Source organism: Apteryx mantelli, chromosome 5, assembly GCF_036417845.1.
Source record: "Apteryx mantelli isolate bAptMan1 chromosome 5, bAptMan1.hap1, whole genome shotgun sequence".
Classification (NCBI taxonomy): domain Eukaryota; kingdom Metazoa; phylum Chordata; class Aves; order Apterygiformes; family Apterygidae; genus Apteryx; species Apteryx mantelli.
Window position 1 is genome coordinate 14,949,508 of NC_089982.1, and position 23,747 is coordinate 14,973,254.

Genomic DNA, 23,747 nt, shown 5'->3' on the forward strand with positions numbered 1-23,747 from the left:
AAAGAAAACAGGGAAGGAAGGCAAATGGTGCCGGCCGGGGCGCTTGCAGCGGCGGGGGCAGCGCGGGCGGCTCCGCGGGGCGCGCCCGCTCCGCTCCGCTCCGCTCCGCTCCGCTCCGCCCGGGGCCGGGGCCGGGGCCGGGGCCGGGGCCGGGGCGGGGCGGGGCGGCGCGAGGCGGAAGTGCCCAAGAGCGGCCGCGCCGCGCCGCCGCCCCGCAGACGCGCCGCGGGTCTCCTCGCCGCTCCGCGCACCGCTCCGCGCCGCCGCGGGGTGAGTGCCCGCCGCGCCGGGGCCGCCAGCCCCCTGCGCTTCTCCCGACTTATTCATTTTTATTATTTATTATTATTATTTATTTTCGGGTTTATGCTTATTTTCCGCGGGGGTGGTGGTGGTGGGGGGTGTCCCGGCCCGACGCTGCGGTGAGGGGCACCCGGGGCGCCTGCGGGGCTTCCGCGGCTGGCGATACCCGCGCTTAGGCATTTGCTCTGGTGCAGCTTAAATTGCGCGTTCAGCCTGCGCGAGTGCTGTAGTTTCACGCGGTTGGCGCAGGCGGAGGGATTTTACCTGCGGTCTGCGTGTGCGCGAGGGACGCGGGTTGCTTCTCTTGGGTGGGTTTCGCTTGGCGGGGAATGGAAAGAGCTGCTGTTTTCCTACGGGGGAAAAAAAATCTGTAACTAATTAAATCCCTCTTTTTATAAGGAATTTGGTGTTCAGTGCGCAGAACAATTAAATTAGTTGTAGTTCTCGCTTTAACGAGTCCTAGCCGGGACTTTATGGAGACTTTTCCTTCCGTGGGGGTGAGAAGGCAGAAAAGAAGCATCAGAAGTGCCCGTTTTCCCCTTTGGTCGCTGATGAGGCTTTTAAGGGTGCGTGGAGGCGGTATCGGGGGCCAGAATTGCCCCTTTCGTAGACGCTGACATAAAGGGGCAACAGGTCGGGAACTGCCCAGGTACTGAAGCACATTCTCTTAACAGCTTTAAATTCTGGTTCCTGAAATATATCTTGCTATTCTGCCTGATGCTAGCAGCCCTGTTTTACTTACTTGAATGGCTATTAGTTGGAATAAGGCTGTTAAGTTTGCCGTTCAGCTTAGAAACAAGTCTGAACAGCAGACCTCTTTCTGTGAGGTGGATCCAGAAATGTGTGTCATGGATGGCTTTCTCAATAAGTGCCTTTAAATGTGCCCCTGCCTCTGGTGGGGGTTTCGGAGCAACCCCGCTGTACGTACAGCCCAAGAACCGGTGGTGTTTGCAAAATGCGCTGCCTCAAAAAAATCAACATTTCCCCCCCCCCCCCCCCGCCCCCGTGTAGGAATAGGTAAAATTGAGCTTTGCAGTGCTCAGTGGTATTTGCAGCACACGCACTTCTGTTGGACTGAAGTTCCACCTTAAATGTCAATATAAAAGTATGGCATCTCCCTGTGCCCTGGTGTAGTCTTACACCAGCGCACGCTAGTGCGTTCTTTGCCTTGCTTCAACTATATAAAAATAGAAGGTATCCACTACCTAAGATGTCATTGTAATGTTACTTATCTGAGGTGAAACTGAAGCCCTTATCTTTGACGCTGAACAGCAATTAAGTGCAGAGGTTGCCTTTTAAAGGTAATTTGTTGCATGCATGTGTGGGGAGGGCAAGAGGGATGCTTGGGTTTTGCTTGTTTTTTTTTTTTCCCCAACGTTAATATGTTGCCATGAATTTAGTTTGAATTTAGTTTACAGCTTTCACTTCAGGGTTGGTTTTAATTTCTGTTTTGTCTGTAGCGTTGTTCTACCAGTATGAAATGATGCTGTAAAAAAAAAAAAACTCACAGGCACTTAGTTTATTTTCCTCTGATTAACTTCAGAGTTGTGATACTTTGACATAATTTTGAAACTGTCAAAACATAATGTGTTTAGAAACAAGTTTTCAGCTGATGACATGGCAGCATGTGATATTCATTTTGTTAGGAATGAGTGTGCCAGTGTTAATCTTTTCCATACCTGGATTTAAGGGATACTATCAATTCATGCTTGTCTCAATGTGGATACTTTTTTAAGATGAACTTTAAGTTTTCTTCTGCCCCCACAGTATTTTGTTAGTCAGAAGTAACTGTCAAACATGCCTGTGCCTCTCATGAAATCTGAGTGTTTCAGCACCAGAAATTCAAAAAGTCATAGATCCGTGTTTCCAGTTCCCTAGTTGCTTGTTTCTTCCTAAGCCATAGAGGAAAATAATAAATGAGAATAAAAGCACAAATAGTGACAGACCTGATCTTGGTTTTTGACTGTTTTTGTACTACGGAGAGCAACACAGAAGAAGAAAGAAGGCTTTAGAAACGGTAGGGGCAGTGCCTTTGGTTTCTACCGTCTTGAAATTAAAACTCTCACGCTCTTCCATAGGCACCGGTTCTTTGGAGTTGGTCCTTGAGCGTTACACGCCATGAGCAGCTACAGCGTGTCTCTGGTCGGCCCGGCTCCGTGGGGCTTCAGGCTGCAAGGCGGCAAGGATTTCAACATGCCGCTCTCCATCTCTCGGGTAAGCGCCTTTGCCTTTTTGCTGGCGTGGGGGTATCTGTTACGCCACGCTTAACCTGCAGCTTTCAGACGCGAGTGTTGCTGTCAAGCGATTAATTGCTGCTGCTGAGGCTCCGCTCGCCCCTTGGCGTGGAGGCCTGTGGCAGAAGAAGCTGAGAAAATACATCACCTTTAATGCCTGCAGGCTCCAGCAAAATTGCCTTAGGATGGACGCGTTCATCTGAAACGGTTGTGTTTTATCTGCGTTTTATTTACGCAACAAACGAGCAAAACCCACCCTTGAATTCCCCTCCCTGCTCTCGCGCGGAGGTGGGAGGCTGGCAGCGCAGGGGCCGTCTGGGGCTGTGCAGCCCCGCCGGGAAGCAGCAGGCGAAATCGCTCGTGTTCCCGTTGTTTATTCAGCAGCTCTTAACGGTTTGAGGATCTTCTGGGGTCTGCTCTTGCAAATCCCACTGTTTACAATAAAAAGGCATTTAAATGGCAGCGGTTGTAAACAGTGCTTCGCCAGTGTGTTCCTGAGCGAGCACGCCACTTTCTCACGAGCCTTTTATAGAGTATGTCTTTTTAACTGATGTTCAAAGGAGCGTTTTATAGAGTATGTGCTCTTAACTGATAGCTGGAGGATTTGAGGAACTAAGTCGAAACAAATGTGATCTTTGTACCCGGGCACCATGTAGCCAGTGTCCAGCTTGCAGCCTGCCTTTTCAGTGAAGATTTATTTTTTTGTTTGCGGGCCGAGTTTCAAAGCCTTCCTCAGATGTCGGAAGCGCTTTGCATACCTCATATATGGACAAATTTTGCGCTGTTGAATATATGGGAGCACTGGAAGTCCCTGAGCGAGGGAATTGGCTTTGGATGGCCCTGTAGCCTAGCACCTTTAAATTTGATTTGTGCTGTGGAAGTATTTATGTACACGTCACCTTCTCTGTTAGCAGCTTCTCCTCCCCCTCCTACATATCCATGTAGTTTAGTGACAAAGATGAATTATTTTTTACACCTGTTGGGACTACAGAATTGATACTGCCCTGGGAGAGGGAGCAGGATGCTATTTGGGTGCATGCGTCATGGCAGTATTTTTAGCTAATTTCAACTGGCGGTTCAGACTCTGCCTGTTCATTTAGACTTAGCTGATCCTATTCACCTGTGGCTTATGCTGGTGAAATCAACCCCATTTGGCTCTGCAGAATTGGGCTGAGGTAGAACGGAGAGCTGTGGAAATGCCTGAGTACAGATAAAATGCACATAGCTGATAGGTGAACCGAAAAAAGTGGGTGAGATGCCGTTTATTCCCAAGTTCTGGGGATTTTCAAGCTAGGCTTTAATTCAATTTCTCACTCAGTAGCTGGTTACTCCTACACCAGTAAGGAATTTGAACTGGGGGTGCGAATAGTGCGCTTGAGATTTGATGATGAAAGTGCTATCACGATAAGGAGGATTTACAAAATTAGAGGCTGCTGCCAGCTCGAGGGCACTTGTGCATGGTAGCCATGAAAAATTCAGTGCTGTAGGTGGTAAAACATAGTAAACGGTGAATTTTAGGAAACAGTAGTGCTTTTTTGCTGTCCTGGGGAGTGAGAGCGCAGCCACTTTGTAAGCAGATTTTATATCTAAGAGGCTCTAAAGAGGAAACATTAAAGCCACATGTTGCAATTAGCCTAGACTGCTACTTTATCCCATGAATCATGTCTGCTATGTGTGCTGTTGTATGGAATAGCCTAAAGGAAATAGCCTAAATAGCTGCATATAAAAGCCTCGGTTATGGGATTCCCTAATGACAGATGTCGGTGCCTTCAAGAGCAGAACATAGTGAAAGACGGGGACCGCCGTGGTTTTAGGACCCTAATTTATAAGGGGGGCGGGGGGAAACTCAATATCTAATTCACATGTTATACCTCAGCACGGTTCTTCTGCTGAACTGTTTCTTTTTATTTGAACTTAACTGCCTGGTGCTTTTTTTTTTTTCCCCCTGCCTTTGGATCAAAAAAGTACTTAGTTCTGGTATGCCAGTCCCGCGTTGGTCCGATGGCTGGAAGAATTCGGTGCCGTGTTCCTGGTATGCGAGAACAGCGTGTCCCGTTCACCCCCGCCCCTTCTTTTCCTGATGAGGCACGAATGCCTTCCTGTATCCGAAGGCTGCTAATTAAATTATTCTAGCACAACAGTAATGAGGCAGCAGAATTATGTTCTTTGGCAAAGGAGGAATTTTTTTTTTTTTTTTTTTTTGTGCTCTAGATGCTGGGGATGGATCCGGCTGCTTTGCTGAGGGCTCATTTCCTGCTTTAGTCTAGTTTCGACTCCTTGAAATTAAGTTAAAAGTTTATGAAGTGCAGAAAATAAAGTGGTTTCTAAGATCATTTATCTGAAAAGCTAATCCTGTTTACTAGTAGTCTGAACAAATTAAGACCTTGTATGATAACTTGGAGAAAGTTTTTTTGTTGTTGTTGTCAACATTCATGCCGTTTTGTTTAGAATGCAGTGTACGTTGTTGCTTCCGTGAGGCAGAGCTTGTCGACTTTGTCTTCTTCAGCCGAGTCAATTTTGTGTTCTTCAGCTGAAGCTCTTAATCAGTGTTAAGGTGTTCTAGGTAAAATTGATGCAGCAGTATTTGTAATGTTTGACTTTGTACAGCAGTATATTGTAGACTGTAGGTGTAACGTTATAACCAGCAGTAGGGTTAAATGGGTCACTTAGTGTAGCTATTGTGCTTTAAAATTACTGAATATTCTTTATACCTAAATATAACTGCACACATCTCTTATGTAAATATAGGTAATGTTTGGATTATGTCTTTACAATTAGTGGCGTAAATCAGGACGGCAAAAAACGTGCGCGACGCTTGTAGTTATGTATATTTGTGTGCAGCTAGACTTCAGCCAGGTGGGCTGAAGGAATTAACCCTTCCTTCTGTGAACTGGTGGAGGAACCTCCTTAAGACCTACGGAGCGATGTTGGGCAGGTCAGAAATTCGGCACCCAGAAGATGACGCGTGGGGAGCGGTAGGGCGGAAGCTGGGACAGGGTGTAGAGGAGGGGTACCGCTGCTGACGTGAGGGAGGTGTCTCGGTGAGGAGGAAGCTGCCCCGAAGGCAAGAAATGTGATCTTGGCTCCTCAGCCAGGCACTAAGGGTGGACCGCGATGGTAGATCTCCACCTTTCAGTAACGGCAGACTGCTAAAGTGACTCAAGTCACCACACGTAGCTGTACAGTAAGGGTATTTACCATGGGTATTTAAATCTATAGTGGCGCTGGTATGAGGAGAGGTTGCGAAACCTGGCCGGTTAGCCTGCGATGAAGAAGGTGGAAGTCACTGGAGCCGAGGTATGGAGACTTCGGTTACGCACAGACATTGTCTCTTCTTCCTCAGGGCATTTTACATTGACTGAAGGAATAAAGACAGTTGTTTCTTTTACACCCATTTTGTGATGCAAAACGGAGAAACCAGAAGCCTAGAGCAAATAAAAACAAATTACCAAGAAGTGGAGTTCATTATGTGCTGGTAGCTGTTAAACAGCTGTTACAGGAAACGATTAAGATTCAAACTTTTTTTTTTTCCTGTGGAAGAAAAAGCTTACTGAATGTCCATCTGTCTGTAATATATGTAGCTATGTGAACTGATGGCTGCCATAATGAGATTGTCCCCATGCGGATGAATTGATCACTTCTGAATCAGCATAGACCGCTAAATACGCAGACACTTAATAGGCGCCTCCATCTCAAGCTTCAGATACCAGCCTCTGGTAGCCTCGTGGGACTGGAGGACCAGTCCCAACGCTTTGGGTGTTAGCTACACCGTTAGAGTTGCACCACAGATCTTCATTATACCTCAGTTATTTACATAAAAAATGTATTTGTTTCCAAGTTGCAGGAAGTTCTGCTAAATGCCAGCTTTGTCAAAAAAGTCATTCTGGATGAAAATATTTGAAGCTGAATGATTTTATTTTTAGTCATGAACACCAATAATAAAGGATCTGCTATTGCTGATGTTCATGCAGGTCCGTGACCTTGGATAAATCTTACTAATGTTTGTGATGTGTTCAGTTTGGGAATAACACTGGCTGATGCTGATTGGATTTTTGCCTCTGGATTCTTTTGCAGAAGGGTTTGTTTCTTCCACTGGATCAAAATAGCAAGTGCAGTTTTGGAGATAATGTAATCCAAAGGTACCACTAGGTAGGATTCCTAGAGTGGCTCTCAGGCATCTTAAGTATTATATTTACAGAATTTGGGGGTTAACGACATAATGTAGAACATGTTGTTGATGTGCAACAGTGTGTCTTTTACAACAGTCTTCATTTCTTCTTTAGACTTTACATTAATGTTATATTACGTTACGTTGTGGGAGTTGTTATTTCTCAGTGCTTAGCTAATATAACCAGAATAAACTCAATAAGCATCACTGCAACGTTAGCATTCGCAAAACTGCTGCACTCTGCAGAAAAAAAATGAATAGTGCTTGGTGCTGGTGATGTATTCATTATGTTATGATGACCTGAGAGAGGTTTAGGTGTTTGTCCTAGATGTAAACTTGAAATATTTTTAGCATATCAAAATAGGGACTGAATTCTTGCTGTGAAAAGAAGTCTCTAAACATTGCTCATCGCTGTTTCATGGTGGCATTTACCATCGGAAACGGGGAAATGCTGAAGTGAAATTATAGTTTGAATGGTAATGTAGTCATCTATGTGCAGTATACCCCCTCCCACCTAATGCAAATGCATAGGATGCTTTCCTGTATTTAAAGTTGACTTTTTTGTTCAGTCTTGGGTGGCGGCTGTAGCACATCTTTCAGAACATCTGTTTGGCTTTCTTCTACTGTAAGAATTTGGTGAAATGCTGTCGTCTTGAAATGCTTGACTTGACTGACAGCTCTATTTTTCTACCTGCAACTTTCTTCAGTGTTTTTCTGCATCATCTTCCTGCTTCGTTGGCCTTTCTGCCTTTTCAAAAAGTGCTAGAGATAGCCCTATCTTTTTGCAGTTCTTCAGATTTCATGATTTCTTGTGTTTCAAGGGTTTTTGTTCTATTGTGGTTGCAAGCACATAGTTGATGCGAGACTCGTGGTGTTAGAAACGAGAGTAAGAAGGTGATAATGAATTTGTAAGCCCAGGACGTAGGTGGACAAGCAGCCCACCTGGGGATAAACTAGGGAATGAATTTGTGGGCACATCAGCTGCCCAGCGTATGTCCCACGTGAGCACACTGAGATTCTTCATGCTGGTGTCAGCAGATTGTTTTCGGGGGAGTTGTCTCCCTCTGCTCTCCCGTTTTCCTTTCTTCCTGCCCAGGTACATATATGGTTATCTAGTAAAGTTGTTCACGTGCATGGAGCATGTATGGTTGGGTCTTTTTTTTCTTTAAACGGTGTTTTTTTTAACCAGGCGTTTAGACTTTGGCCCTCTTAATATTTGCAAACAAGCTATTTTGAAGTCACTAATATCTGTGAAAATAATATTAAATGAAAAAAGAATAAAGTAAAATGATGCTTTGAATAGACCTAGGGCATGTCAGCTTCTATTGACTAGATTAGTGCTGGTCTCTTTCCCTTTCGTGTGAATTGTTTTATTAAGCTGCATATATTATTCCCAGGAAAATCAAGTTTTGTACATGTATAAAATATTGCAGTGGGAATTGGGGAAATAGTCTTTCAAGCAGGCATGTGAAGCAGGAGAGAAACATTAGGACAACTGCTGGCTTGGCCAGTGATAATTGTGTTGGTAACTTTATGCTTCATCCTGGAAGCTCCTGCGAGCTACTAACTAAGCCCTAACTGGCAGCTGCTGGCAGAGCTGTTGCTACCGAGTTGTGATGGTTTGCATAAAATACAAGTGCAGATGTCTTCCATTACTGTAACTTGCATTTTTTACATGTCCATTGAAATAACAACAGGTAGAGGAAAACGTTACTGCTCCTTGAAGGCATGTCAAGCTAGGAGGTAGACTGAGTTGGGAATAAAGAGTCAGTTTGCTTCTCTTACGGTTCATGAAGAGTATTTGCTCATAAAAGTTATTTTTCATGAACTGTGAGAGAAGTTTGTGAACAGGGCATAAAGTAGAAAGGGATTTTTTTTTTACCGGTTGGAAGCTATCAAAATTGCCTGAAAGGTAAATGTCTAGACTTGTATGTGTTTGTGAAGCTTGTGGACCTTGACAAGGTATTTTTATTAGAGGGCATAAAGTAGTGAGTAGTGCCTTGGTAATGGGTTTGGGAATTTCTCTTGGGGGATAATTTTATTGCTGCTGGGGAAATGATTTAAAATAGTAAAATAGGGCAGATTTGAAGTGTATAAAAATTGAGACCATCTCCAAAATGATGAGATAAAATATGAACATTTTAAAAACTTCATCCTGCTTCAGTTCTCTATATTTGTCTTGTCTCTCTTTATTTGGTTTTAAAACTTTTCTTAGCAACAATGAAAGCTGGAATAATACTTAAGTCTGGCAACAGAATAGGAAGAACTAACAATTCAATGAGAATGAGAAATAACTCGATAAGAACTAAAAACAGTATCTACATACATGGGTTCACTTTGAGATACAAGAAAGATGTAGGTTATTGTGAGGGTTCCTCCTCCCCTCCCCCCCATATGTTCAAAAGTTTCTCTCTTCATTTAATTATAAAAAAAAAAAAAGGTGAAATTCCAGAAAGTTAGCCTCTCCAGTTTCTCCTGTCCATAGAAATGAGTTTTGCATTTACCTAAAAGCAGGATGCGTTTCTGACCTGTGATTCTTCCAGGCACAAGGTTGGAGAAATTGCAGAGATCACAGCAGTTACCTGCTGATGCTGCTCCTAAGGGGAAAAGTCTATCAATGTCTCAACAGGAGCTATCAGTACTAATAAAATGAGCTGCACTAACCTCCAGATAAAGCAAGAAGTGTTCTTCCGTTCTGCTTAATTCTGTTGACAAGACATTGTTTACTGAGAAAATTACTGAGAACAAGAAATGAGCTGGTAGGGCCCAGGTTTGTGCCTTGTTTGTGCTTCAGGAGCCCGTGTCCTCTCTGCACCAAGTCCTGAAGGGGCAGAGGATTTGGCAGGGGGGACACCGGGTGGAGCTATGGGCAATAATAAAGCTCCTTGCTAGACAGATGGTTTCATAGGGATGAGTTTTCCAGCATCCTGAGAGCACAGGGCAGCCTTCAGGGTTTGCACAGTCGCAGATGGAAAGGGAGATCAGTTTGTACAGCCATAAATTGCCGATTGCCTCATATTCCACCGCTGTTTAACCTCTTTGTGTTGAAAATTTGCAAGAGGACCATGTTTTCCCAGACAGCTTGTTTTCCTTCTCTTGTGCTGTAGCCTGTTCTGCTGTGCAGTTTAAAGCAAGGCAGAGCTTCACTGAAGTGGGGTCAGGAGGGTAGGGGGGAGAAGAGGCAGGAGAAACATGTCTGTATCTTGTCTGTTAATAACCTTACTTGTTGGACAACTCCTCAGATCAGTAGGAGGCTTATTTATTTAAAATAGATCTTCTACTGGCGTCACTTCTGCAGAAGTGGAGCTGGCCATATCAAGAAAAAAAAGGAACCGATGAGCTTGTACCTAAGGGACATCTGACATGATGTGTGAACATGTTCTTTTTACTTTGAAGAATGCTTTGGTCATTTTTTTTCCTTTGCAAGTAACAATTTAGTGACATTATGAGGAATGCAAGCTAAATATTTCACTATGGAAAAATGAAGACATTTGTTTGCAGTGTCCTCTTCTCAAAGATAGAGGTAGTGGAAAAAATAAATGCTGATTAAGTGTTAAGAGCAGATGCAGGACTGGCAGTCTTTGCAGAGGCCAAAAAGCAGGACTGCTGATTGAACAGTAAGGGCAAAAAATTAGACTTGTTTTCTTTGTGAATATCTGACCTTGGAGACCTGACAAATTCTGTCAACTTCCTCGCCATTTCAAGCTGCTATTTTTAGTGTAACTGTTTTTCTCATAATTCATTGGCTGATGGCTATCAAAGGGCATTGTGAGAAGAGATGAGGCGTTGAAGGATTTGTTTGTTTGTTTTTTGGTATGGAGCCAGGAGATAACATTGTTGGCTTTTTTTTTCATTTGTTTTGTCTTTTTAAGAATAGATTTCATATGCTATCAATATGAGGGAAAGTATGAAAGAAAGCTGTCTCTTGTGTGCTCAAAACAGTGGAAACAGGGGAAGTGGTTGAGTGTCCCAAACTCTGCTGGCCTGGTTTAAATGCAGAGAAGCTATGCTGTAAATATGTTGGTAGGTGACCATGTGCTATACCAGTCCAGATTAGGACTATGATGGTGCTCTGAGACAAGCTGGTCGATAAATTGGTTTTATAATTACATTTGCTTCCAGGAACTCTTCTTGAAAGGGTTTTCTTCAGGGGCATAGTCATGCCAGTGATACTGTGTTGTGGGACTTCAGTCTCATCTTTACTGCTATTTATAAAAAGGTAAAAAGCCATGTTTGTACCAAAGAGCAGCCTCTCTAATGATTGACTTAAAACTAGATGCATATGGGAAACGAAGCTTGGAGAAAAGGAAGAGGAAGGAATGAAGAAAACTTGGATGCTCTTAGGTTTGGTCCAGCTGTGAGGAGGGGTAGATGGCAGCCTGCCTGCCAGCTGAGCACCCGCCAGCTGCATGGGCCAGGGGTCGCTAACCCCTTCTGCAAATTAGGCCCTCGGGGTTCAAGCTGGGGAATGGAGAGCATGCTTACTGGCCAGACTGTAAAAAGTCTGATTTAAATGACTTAATACCGCACAGGGATATCCACGTCCTCTTTTTTTTCCATTTCTCTGCTTCATTAATCGCTCATCTTTCAACACGGTTGGCTGACGGGATGGGGTCCCACAGACAATAGCTTTTTGTCCTCTGTCCATTTGAAACCCCAGGGTGGTGCCACCACCCAGTCTCTCCTGTACGCTGACCCACGCAGCGAGGTAGCGGGGAAGAAACAGTGTGTTATAAACCGGAGACCGTAGCGTGGTGCGTACCCCCAAAGCCGTTGAGCAAGTGCTGCACCAATGGAGTATGCTCAGGAGTTGTAGCATGAAGGTAGTCAATAGACATAGAGCTCAGTGAGAAACCTGCTCTCCGTCCCTCATTTTTACCTAACAGGGACAACAGTAGTTTTTGCTGTTCTATAATCCAGAAAAGTCGGAGTGAAATTAATCACAATCTGTGACACCTTGGCAACAATTCTGCCTACCTTTCTTCCCTATCGAGCTTTGTAGATGTATCAAATTTTAAGTCCCCGCTCAAAACATGAAGGCAGTGTGCATTCCTTAAAAGCGACTGTTTTTTTTCTTTCAGCATAGGCCAGAAAATTCCCCTTAGATTTCCGTTATCTTCTTTATTATGGAGATTGCTATCTCTGTTTCATTCTGATTTAGATTCTTGCCCTAAAAGCTTCCTCTTAAACGATCAAATTCAGTAAAAGCAAGAGTAAACAGTATCTCATAGTAGAAAGTATTAGAAAATATTATCTCTAGCAATTGCTGTCAGCTCTGCCTATAATAAAGCACTGAAGTAAAATGTAATGCCTTGTCTGAAGTCCCGTAGGCTAAAACGTGAATCTTGCCAGGTCTTTAATAGTCCTGTTGGAAAGGTCAAATGATTTGCCTGTTAACTGGATATGAAAGAAGTTTGGCTTACCTTGGACTATATTAAGGAATGACCTAATGTGGTATTCAGTTCTTTCTCTAATAAGTGGTTGAACAATGTGAAATATTTACCATGGGGAGACAACAGAAATATTTATTTTGTGTTAATTGTTTCATAGTCCTTTTGAAAGTTTGAATAGTAATTTAGATGCAAAGCCTGGATTAATGTTGAGTGTATCAATTTCAAGAGGGTAAAATTGCCTGTTAAGTCTTTGTGTTTGTGAATGTATTTGGATCATCTGTAGATATCCTTACCCCAAAACTGAGTAAAACTTGGGGGGAAAATGATCAGAACGTCTCCTATAAATACAATCTTGTATTGCTAATAAGAGTATTTGAGATTTTTTTAAAAGGGATTTTGCAGAGCAAAGGCAAAAATCCTCTTAACTTGAAAAGTGCAGACATAAATCTGGATGTACTCCTGTGATTAAAAATGATCATCTCGCCTTAGTGGGAATTCCAGCTACAGAGCAGTTTTGTTCAGACTCTTAAAAGAAGAAGCAGTTTTGTTGTGCAAAAACTCCCTCTGCCAGGCTGATTTGCTAATCTAAAAGTGAGATTTATATTAAAACTTTTTATTTATCTTAGGTACATCTTATCCATGACAGGTCAGGTGTAGTTCAGAGTCCAAAGCATCTAAAAAATGCCAGTGATTTCCAACTTTTCAGTTTGCAGTTCCAGGCTTCGCCTCACCTTCTGAAAGATGTGGAGAGAGGGGCAAATGCAATTGCTGGGAAGGTTAATTTCTCTGACTTGCTGATGTGTCTAAGCAATTCCTTCTGTGGCATTCCGCTTTTTTACTTACGGCTTAAAAACCAAAACCCAGTGGAGTTCTACAAGCCAGGGGATTTGTGGAAGGTGAGTTTGACTCATGTTTATTAGACCAATAGGGAAACTGAAGGCTTGTAAACCTTGAAACATCAAAAGCATCTTGGTAAAATAAATAATACTGTTTTCTTTTGGCTTTCTGCAGCTGTTCATCAAATCTCAATGTTTTGTGTCCATGCCAAATAAGGTGTTCTCTGTATAGTGCCTAAGTAGCTTGCTGGCAGTTATTCAGGAATGAAAAGGTATCTGCAGAAATATATATTCTGGCAAGGATTCATCCCCCAAATCTTAGTGTAATAGTCTTTTGTGATGGACTGGTTGTCTGGATTCATGGTTTGTTTGAATGTGATGTACATACTGATCAGGACATACGATCAGCAGTAGCAGTTGAAGAGCCAATAGCATTTGATCACACTTGTCACCTTGAGGTCCTGTCCTTCTTTTTAAATTTTTGCTTAAATCTTGTATAAATTGTTTTTGCGTGGAGATGTGAAATGAAACACAGGCAGTTCACTGAAACGGGAAGCTTTGCCAACTTTGAGCTCGTGTAATAGCCAGCACGTTCCTTACAAATGACCTGGCCCCACGCCGCTGTTGGTGGCCATCACCAACCAGGCAGGGGTGGTGGAAGAAAACCGGTGCCCGCGTCTCGGTGTGGGAGCGCAGAGCTGGCCCTGCAGATGAGACTCACCGCCGTCCATGCCTTAGCGGGAAGGGTAGTTTGGCCTGGAGCAGCAGCGGCTTGGTTGCCATTGCCTCTGTGGGCTCTGCCCGCATCGTGGTGTGGGCAGGTATCTGGGGACAGTAGAGGCCAGAAGTGCCAACGCCCTTCTTGCTTGGACATGTCTGTCAGTGCACTAAGCTGTGAAAACTGCCGCTGAATGCTGATTAAATTGCAGCTCTTGTCGGCTGTGGATGAAGTCTATTCTCTCCATTTTCCAGCTGTCATGTTTTGGCAACTGGCTATTCTTAAAAGTCGCTGCTGCCGAGGCTTGTGTGAATCTCCTTTGAGAGCGTGTTCAATTTGTAAATTAAATTATTTTGCTCTTGTGCAGATTGAGCTTAATCCTATAAATGCTAAGAACCCAACAAGCCTTGGTGCCACAAAACACTTGAGCACAAGCTGAATTTTAGGCATGCAAGTTGTCTGTGTGAGATGACCCTTCCTTAGGGCTCAGCTTATGCTCATGTGCATTGCAAGGTGCTGAGCAGCAACGCTAAGTCTTCACACTGTTGTCACCAGAAGGAAGCATTGACTTGTCCAGAGGAGAGGATTGACCTTTCCCAGCCAATTTTCTGCTTTCTCTCCAATGTATGCTAGTCAGTGATTGTTAGCCAGATGGGAACTGGCTAGCAGAGATATTTGTATGACATGTTGAGAGCTACATTATAAACGCAGTCATGTGCAGAGTAACTCAGTCGACCAGCCAGTTGATCTCCATCATTGAAACTACAGTGCTAAGTCAAGTGGCTTAGAAACATTTCAAGATGAGGAGTCTTTGCATACTGGGCATGCGTTTTTGTTGTGTTACTACCTCTTGCTCTGGAAATGCTGTAGAGATGGTCTAGCACCTTATCTAATTTTGCACTATATACTTGCCGCACTCTAAAGTGAGAGATTGGTATCTCAGAGAGCAGGTCTTTTTCTGGTAGTTTTGTAAAACCATCTCTTCTGAGCTATTGGCTAAAATAACTGAGCTTCTGAACAAAATACAGATGAGTGGGTTTTTTTGGCTAAAAGAATTAATTTTTTGTATATGTCTAGAAATAGAATTCACTTTTAATCTGAAAAGCTAGTGATGGTTTCCTTGAACTGTGCATTTAGATCTTGGAGACTTGAATCCTTGCCGTATCTTTGTGGATACAAATATCACCAACCCTTTTACGTCAGAGAGAATATGATAGTCTCTGGTCTGTTGAGTAGCTTCTCCGTGGGAATATTTCTTTCATCGATTCATTTACGCTTGAACTTTAAAATTTAGAAACTGCTGATTATTAAAACTTTGAATGGCATTAATTTGTTTTGATACTTGACCTGATGAAAACTGCTGCTGTTGCAGCTGACAGCCTAGATCAGTTTATAATTCTGTCCTGGTGCGGGATTAAATAACTGGAAATTGCTCCCAGGAACCTCTGTGACTACAGCAGGTGAATAAGAAAGGATTTAGGGCAACCTAGTCAACATGTTGACTCTTCATTTTGCAACTTTTGGTGCTGGAGAAGGGTTTTTCCCTGCCTCCTACTTGCAAATGTAAGACATGCTTTTGGCACGGAGGTGGAGACAGAAGGGCCTAAGTATATGATTTTAGACACTGCAGCAGTTGATGTCAACTGGTGTCTGATCCCATCAGCAGAATGGAGTGCTTTGAGCATTTCTAGTATCTCCAAACGCCTCCTCTGTCGCTCACTTGCCGCATGCTGAACCCTCTACTTGGTTTTATTGCCCATCCTAGTTTACACCTATTCAGCTAGCTCAGGAATGACCCATTCCTACCGCTCTGGCTCCTGCCACATCCTTCCACATTGAACGCAGATTGTGAAGGGGTTTGTGCTGCCCGCAGGGGCCCGGAGGAGGTCTTGCAGAAATTCTCCAGTCCTGCTTTGCCCTAATAATGATTACCTAATGCAAGCACATCTTTATCCTTACAACGTGCAATCATTCCCTTGAAATACACTCAGGGGTTAAATCTGGGGGAGAAGTGAGACCTAATAAGAGGTGATCTTTCATGAAGAAAAATATTATCCAGAATGATGGGATGAAGGAGATGGGCTTCTTGTGATACGTAACTGCTATGTTTCAGTTGAAACGTGATTGGAAGGGGTGGTATACAAATAATTTAGGCTTCAATGCAGTGACACTTATGTAGTATTAGCATCAATTCTGGGCTACCTAATGCAAAACAATGGGCCTTATAAATTAGGAAATACTTCACTTTGGCATTTAAAATTGCTAACTGCTCAGATTAAATCAGGTCTGGTTTTCTAGTGGCTTTTTTTTTTTTTGAGTTTCTGCCAAATAGGTACGAATCTTTTATTTTGTGACCAGTTTTTGTTTTAGTGTAAAGAGGAAGGTACTCTAACAAGAATACACTTTGTACTGCCTTCACTTTTCTCTTTTTTTCCTTACCTTCCCTAGCCTGGGAGTGGTCTGTCTTACTGCCGAAATAAACCTACCAGGTGTTTTTGCTGTTAGCTGTCTTTTAAAAGAGATTCTTTTCAGACGCCATTATTATTTGTGGCGTTAACAGGGTTTGGGGTCCAGAAGGCGTAGGATGTGATAGGTGTGAAAGGAATAAGAGCCAAGTATAAAAAGGAAAAAAAAATTAAATATACGTATAGGATATTTGTCAGAAGGCTTCAAATGACAATCGATGAAAGCTTTGAACTCTGTACGCCGGATGGTATGAGTATTTATAGGGATAATTTATTTAAAAGCTCCTGCTTCTGTTTCACATTTTGTCAGTTTTGCATTCGAAGTCTGTAACCATTTTCTTTTTCTTCCAGTTTTCCCTTACTGTAACAGTCCCTGCCAGACTATAATATGTCCTGGCCCACCCCCGTTTTACTGCCCCCAACTCCGTGTTTGTGTTTGATCGGAAAAGCAAGACCGTATGGCAGTGTTGCATTTTTGGTACATTTGCAGGAAATGCTTCAGCATGAAGAATGAGATGCTCTTTTACCGAGTGGAACGTACTTGGGTGTCACTGAGTTCCTGAATAAGCATAAAGGCAGTCAACAGAGTGCATAAGGTTTGGGTTTTCCAGCCTGAAAAGCACGGGTGGGTTTTGGGTGTTTTGAGGAAAAATTCCGTAGCTGATGTTTATGCAGGAGGTGGTGAGACAGTCCAGAAAATTGCTTCTTAAAGAAACTAGGGGCCTCCTGGGGCTGCCTCTGCTTAGCAATTAATGCAGTCTGAGAGTCAGGTGTTGGTTAAATTTGCCTTGGAGAGACCACTTCTGCCATTCCTGTCCCATCCTTCACACCTGGAAGGAGAACAGAGGTTGAGGAGTTGTTCAAAGGACTGAACTGAAAATCTGAGTTGTTACGGCCACCTCGGGGACTGCACTGTGGCGCGACGGAGGTGACGTGGTTTTGCCGACTGGGATTGCTGCAGACACGGATGCTCCTGTACGGAGGAGGACGTGCTTGGAGATGATCCCCAGTGGGATGTTACTGAAGACCACCCGCAGCTGGCTTTGCTGGATGATATTCCAAAAGAAGTCCTTTCAAAGGAAGTCTGTGGAAAGACTGCTTCAGGTCAAGAATATAAGAAACCCCGTGTTGCTACTATTGGCACTTTTTAAAATCGTTACAGTAATGGCAAATGTTTGGGAGGGGAGCGGGGCAGGCTGTTGAGCCCCAAGTTCTTTGGATTGTTGTGCGTGCATCAAAATCTGCTTTTGATGAAGTAAATAAGCCCATAATGTTGCACTGAATATTCACAAGAAGCAAGTTTAAAAACCCAGCAAAACCTCAGAGTATATCTTGGCATTAAAATCGTGAGATTAAAAAACAGCCCTTATTTCTAGGGCCTGACTCATGATTTTTGAATGTGCGAGGGTGGCAGTACTTGCACCTATGGTCAAGTAGCGGTATAAATATTTCAGGACTTTAGGGTGCAGAGCTGTGCCAAATATTTTTCTTACATTTGGGGAGGGTTTTTTTTTTTTTCCTAATTCCCAAAACCAGGTTTTGCCGAACTCTTATAACCTGGGTTATGCATGTAAACAGACAAAATGTTAATTCAGTAAGTTTCTGAATGAGTTTCTGTATCAAATCTAAGCATCTAAAGCAGTTACGTAGTGAAGCAAGTGCTACTGACTTTCTAAAAACTGATTTATCGGCATTGGTGAATATAGTGTGTGTTACTGAGGGAGAAGTGAGTTGCACAGTGGCTAAATGCTGTATAAAGGCATGAGTTTGACCCTGTTAGGGAAATAAGTAGGGCAAAGCGCCTGGCTGGGAGCTGGGGCTTGGGCTGCTGGCAGGAGCGCGGGCAAAGCGGTGGAAAAGCAAAAAACATGGAGTGGGGTCGCAGTGCTTCTTCCTGTCCGGATTTCCCTATTAGTTTTCACCAGGCATTGCAAGTTGCCCCGAATCCTCAGGTTTGAAGGGCTGGCGGGAGGCGTCTCCGATGCGCCCCGCCGGGAACCCTGAACCAAGCCCTTCGGTGCTTTAAAACGAGCACTTGAGCTGCTAATTTGCTGTCTCTAATTGCCAAACACGTGTGCCCGATCGAGTTGAGCAGTGCTCTCCTCTGAGCAGCAGTGAAATAACGCTGCTGGCTGCTGTGGACGGTGAGCGGTGGGCCGTGGGTCTGGTTTGGGCTTCATAAATCAAAATAGCAGCATTATATGCCAAGATTAAAAAAAAAAAAAGAGGACAAATGCGTATACTTACTTCTGTAACCTCTTCGTCATTAGTGCGCTGGTCTGTGGAAAAACTGATGATGAATCCAAAATGCTGCATTGTAAGGATTAGCAGATACGCAAATAATAGTAGCCCAAGCCACACTTCAAGATGTGTAGGAAATATAAATTTATAATATTTCGAAAGTAGAATGTAATCTTAAAGAGAAGAAGGTATGGAAAGGGTCTGTCTGACATATGTTGCATAAGTGGCTGGATCTAGTCATTGTAAACTATACAGGATTGTAATATTTGTAAACTAGTGATTTAATTTTCTACAGAGAAGAAAAAAATCATACATACATACAGTTTGCATACCTTACATCTCATTATGTTATTTTTAAAAAAATCATTTTTTAAAATGAGGGAGCTAAGTATAGAGCAGAGGGCAGCAAATATGTATGCACAATACACCATAGTCGTTATTGGGACATACTTTTGATTATCTATCTTTAAGTCTAACGCATTTATTTTGAAAATTGGTTTTCAGTATGAGAATGGCCTTTATATTGTAAGGTTAAACTATCTCCTTTTTATTTTTTTTAATTAACTGATTGTGGAAAAAATGAAATTAATACATTCCTTGCAAGTGAAACTCTACCCTTAATATCTTTTCCTTTCTTCAGCTGGTTTACTTTCTGTGTACAGGAATATGACAGCTGGCATGATGCCTTCTTTTTGAATGGTGCAGTTCAACATTTCTGGCAGCTGGATACGTGTGGAAAGCTGTAAAGTGACAAATCTGTTTCTCATACCTTTTGTAGTCTGTTTTCCATCAGATGGAAAAATGTTAATACGCACTGAACTTTCCTCCTTTGGCTCACCCAGACAGTAATTTACTGTAGCGTTTCCTGGACGTTGGCTTTGTATATTGAACGTGTGCTTTCCATTTCTGCTTTACTGCAGAGTTCCACCTAGGTGCTGCGTTGCCTATGAGTTTCCCAGGACATTTCTGAGGAAAGCCCTGTGCTTCCATGCTGTGGTTAAGCTAAATAGCAATCTGGAAAATTCATGGAATGGAAATTATCCCAAGTTTGAAACAGCAGTAAACTTTAAAAAACTTTGAAAATAAGTAAACTTTAAACTTTTCTTTTTTTTTGGGGGGGGGAATATATCTGTCGCTTCCTGGATTTGTTATAATGCTGTTGATTGTATTTCCTGTATATCCTACCAAACAAATCTTTGAGTTCCATACATTCCCTGACCAAACTGAAGTCAGCCTACAAATAGTATTTTTTTCTCCTTTTAACATTATCGTACATTCACGATTTCATTAAAATTACAGTTTTTAAGTTTAGATCATCCTGATTTTCCAACATATGGAAATGCATTTTGATGCTAGTGATGAATATTTTCATAACAGATGAATAGAATCTTTGTTTTCAGAAAATTTTCCTCACTTTTATTAGTGTTTTTTGGCTTCAAAAATCTAGATGAATGAAGAGTATGGTGTAGAATTGATTTGGCTAGTGAATGAATATTTTTTGTTTCCTCAGACTACATGAGAAATTTTGTGTTGCTTGCGGGCAAACTGGGCAAATACCTGGTTCTATTTAACTCTGCCAGTGGTGCTTTACTTTCTAAGCAGGTGCCTAATTTTGAGCTCGCAGACACCCAGGTGCTGGGATCCATCTACCATGCCTGGAGTGGTCTGGTCCTATAAATGATCACAATAATGATTTTACCTTCTATTCCCTTTTTTTTTTCCCCTTGGACTCTTAATGCCTACTATCTAAGCATAAACAGTTCAGGTCTACCAGATAAGTTATAGCCTTTTCAGTGTCCATGTACGTAGTTGCTGAAATCCACGGGACTCTTTTGGAGACAGAACAGTGGGATATGGCTAAATGTAGGGATGACAACGTCTTGAAGAAAAGCATGCAAACTTTTTCTGACAGCAGATGGGAGAGTCTTGTCTAAAAGTTTTCCTTGGCTAACCCGCTGTAACAGTTTGTTTATTAAAAATATGCAGTGTTAAGCCAGAACTCCAAAACTTTATTTTGTTCTTTAGTCAATAAGTAGTTCTCTTCTAAAGACTTTTTTTTCCCACTGTTCCCACTTCTCCCTTCCTGCTTGAAAAGCTACCCTCTTTCCTTATAGCAAAGCTGAGATAATAAGGTGGTTTTAGCTTTGCAAACATGCCATGCCCTTCCTTGGCACTGCTGGTTTTGAATGCTGCTGGAACTGTAATTTGCTGCTGCTCTTGTCTCTTCTCCTCCAATTCTTCTAAGACTTGGAGCTCTCCTCAGACCTCAAATATTTTTCACATGGAAAGAAAACTTAGATTGTTTGAGCCAGGCTGCAAAAAATAGATGCCAGGACCGAAATACAGAGAGCCCCACCCCGGAGGGCGGATGAGGTGCTGTGTCTTCCAGCAGTTCTTCCTCATCAGCAGTTCAGTGAAAAATATGCTTTGGTTCTCCTTAGAAAATGTTTTGGGTTATTAATGGACTTTGAAACATTATTTAAGACAATGTTTTTCTTTTGTCAAGAATGTCTTGTTGAAGTTCTTCAAATGCCAATTTTTTAAAGTTACTGAAAGGATTAAAGAGATAGATGCACGTGACATAAGTAGGCTTTTATCTATGTTCTACTGTAGACATTACTGATGTGTATGTGCATGCCCTCATTCGTGTTGTATTTTAGAGTTGCCAAATGGGAAGAGAGGGATGTTGCAACACTAAGTTCCTTGTTCGGTGTATAATCTGACCTGCTGCCAAGGAACAGCAGATGCTGGGCAGAGTGAAGGAGAAATGGGTGATGGTGGTTCCTTAGTACAGAAGAATCTGGGGCAGCTTCTGTCTGGGAATTACCCACCACAACCCTTGGTCCAGGGTCAGTGGCTTGCTTGCAAGAAATATGCATATCGACAACTTCTGGGAGGAAAAAGTAAATAGAAGTGTGGCTCAGTTCGTGTCCTGTAGGACAGCTCCAGTCGTGCGGTGGTTTATTATGACCTGACCCTTCTCCTGCCAGACAACATTGCAAAAAATGCCAATTGATGAATTGTGCTCAAATTGACTGTGCAAACCAACCTATCTTGTACTTGTCACACTATTTGTGTGTGTTCAGTGACTTTTTTTTTTTCCCCAGCCCTCCCATTTCTCACACAGGCAATCAAGGAGTGATGAGTTTCCTTGTCAAATTAAATGCCACTTACAAATGAGCAGCAAAGGTGCCATTTTTTCGCTGCCTTCTGTGTTTTCCTGTCTGAGTGCGAAAGAGTAAAAAGGTGAATCTCCTTTTTGGCTGTTGCATGCTAAATACCAGATTCTTCCATTCCTCCTGCTGAATGAGCACAGCGAGATCTTTGGCATACCTGAATAACAGTGCCGTAGAGGGAACTGTCTATGCCGTAGTTCATTCCCTATGCAGTGCAGGATAGTGATTTGTCTACTTGTTTCGAATAACTTATTTTTAGGCTTTTTATTTTATTTTTATTTTTATTTTTTGCATTGCCCTTTAATGTGAAGTTTGCATGCTGGTAATGTCATTGCTATGGGACAGCCTGTCCCCCAGTCTGTGCCGGGTGTATGTAGAGCATGTGACGTGGGCAGCTCTGGTATCTGCGTGCCCGACCCTGCCTTTTCTGTCCCCTTCCATTCCCGTGTGCTCTGGTCTCCCGTAAAGCTTCACCGTACGCTACATATCGTTTCAAGTAGACACCTGGATGCTCCTTCTGCGTAAAAATGGGGCTTCTGTTGGCAGCTACAAAGCTGTGATTGGAAGGGGAGTTTGTAAATCAGGAGAGGGGGTGGATGTGTTTTCCAAAGTGTTAAAATGTTTACAGGCAATTCTGAATAATGAAATAATTTGGAGCACTGTAATTAAGCTCAACTGTAAACTCTGTTTCCTTGCTCATCGTAACCTTTCTGCTCCATGTGCAACCCTTTGCCAAGCACCTATTGTGTTTTTCACCTCTTGGGATCCTTCTGCACATCTGGATTTGGCAGAAGCCTGAAGTAAATCCCGTGATTCTTGGACATGAAGCCGGGGACCCCTGTCCGCTCTCGCCAGAGAATTAGAGATGAATCTAAAGGCTTGTTATAAAGCGGAGCTGTAACATAATATATAGGCAGAGTATTAAAGTGACATGCCAGCTTGATGTGCCACGGTTTTAAATAACTTGCATTCATCTCCCTAGAGTACTAGATGAAAGTTTAGCCCTTTGCTTAGCACCCGTTACCAAAGTTAGATCTCACTGTTCAACACGTAGGTCCTGTGCATGTGCGCACCAGTTTTGGAGGCTTTCCTTTATCACTGCTTCTAGTTTGCTGTTGCTTTTTGGTTTCTTTTTGAATCAAACTTGCATTTGTGTGTTTGTTTTTAAAATAGTATCTAAGAGGCAACTGTGGAGACGAAGCTCTTTCCTATATTCCTTCTGTCCTTAGATAAATAAATGTGAGCTTTTTCATTCTTCTTGCTTCCCACCCTACAGACTTTGTTTTTTCTAAATTAAGCTAGTGATGTTATTTTTATTTTCAGGTCTTTCATATAGGTAGAACAGCAGTAGCTTGAAAACAGCTTTTGGGAGATCATACTGAATATCTTTATTGGAAGATATTTGCAATTTGAAAACAGTGTTTAATATCATGTTATGCAGAACTAAACCACAAGTTGTCTGTGCCAGCAAAGTTATCTTTCCATCAACCAAAAAGGATACCAAATTATTGGGAAAAATAAATGAAAATGTTTTTCTTCATGGGACAGTGCTCGTTAGTTGTGCAAGTAGTATCTTCTTCATTCATTGTGTCCCAGATTAGTTTCTGGAAGAGCTTGCCTAGGATTAATTTTGTGCTGATTTATATTCATATGGTTCATAATGTTTCTCAATTTTTTTTTCCCCCAAACTTGGGATAATTTTCCTGTTATTGCAAGCTTCATTAGTCAGCTTTTGTAGTTCAGAGAGCTCCTCAGCCCAGTCTTTAATAACCTCGAGCCGAAGGGCAAATTGGTCAAAGTTGGTCTTGCCACAGCCCTGCCCTTCCCCTGGCCACATGTGCTTACCCTCCCCTTACACTACCTGCACTGCTCATCTGTTCCTGTGCTCTGCTAAAACAGCAGAAAACTATACCTTGTCCTTTATTTTTGCTGGGTAATACCATCAGCTTTTCAATTAGCATTAGGGTTATATGTATCCTAAAAATTAGGTGTCCAGTGGAACTAGTCTGTAAGTGCAGGGTATTTTGTTATCAAAATGTCAACTATATAAACTGGAAGTTAGAGTGGCCTTTTTTTTTTTTTTTTTTTTTCTTCCCCCTTGGTGATGTTTCCCTAATGCCACCCCAAGGACTTGCGTGCGCTGGGAAGTTAACTTTCACTTGATAGTGATCGGGGGAAGGCTCAAATCTGGGATTGAAAGGGAGGTGTTGTGCAGC

The 23,747-nt window shown here is 42.6% G+C and overlaps 1 protein-coding gene across 1 annotated transcript in view; it reads left to right on the top strand.

The window, feature by feature from the left end:
• The first annotated feature begins 218 nt into the window (after positions 1-218).
• The window catches only part of PDLIM5 (PDZ and LIM domain 5), a 122,830-nt gene continuing 99,301 nt past the window's right edge, over positions 219-23,747 (top strand). The window contains exons 1-2 of the mRNA XM_067297536.1: positions 219-270; positions 2,379-2,514. Coding sequence (XP_067153637.1) covers positions 2,419-2,514 — 96 coding nt within the window. The 5' untranslated portion in view covers positions 219-270; positions 2,379-2,418. The remainder of the gene's footprint in view (positions 271-2,378; positions 2,515-23,747) is intronic.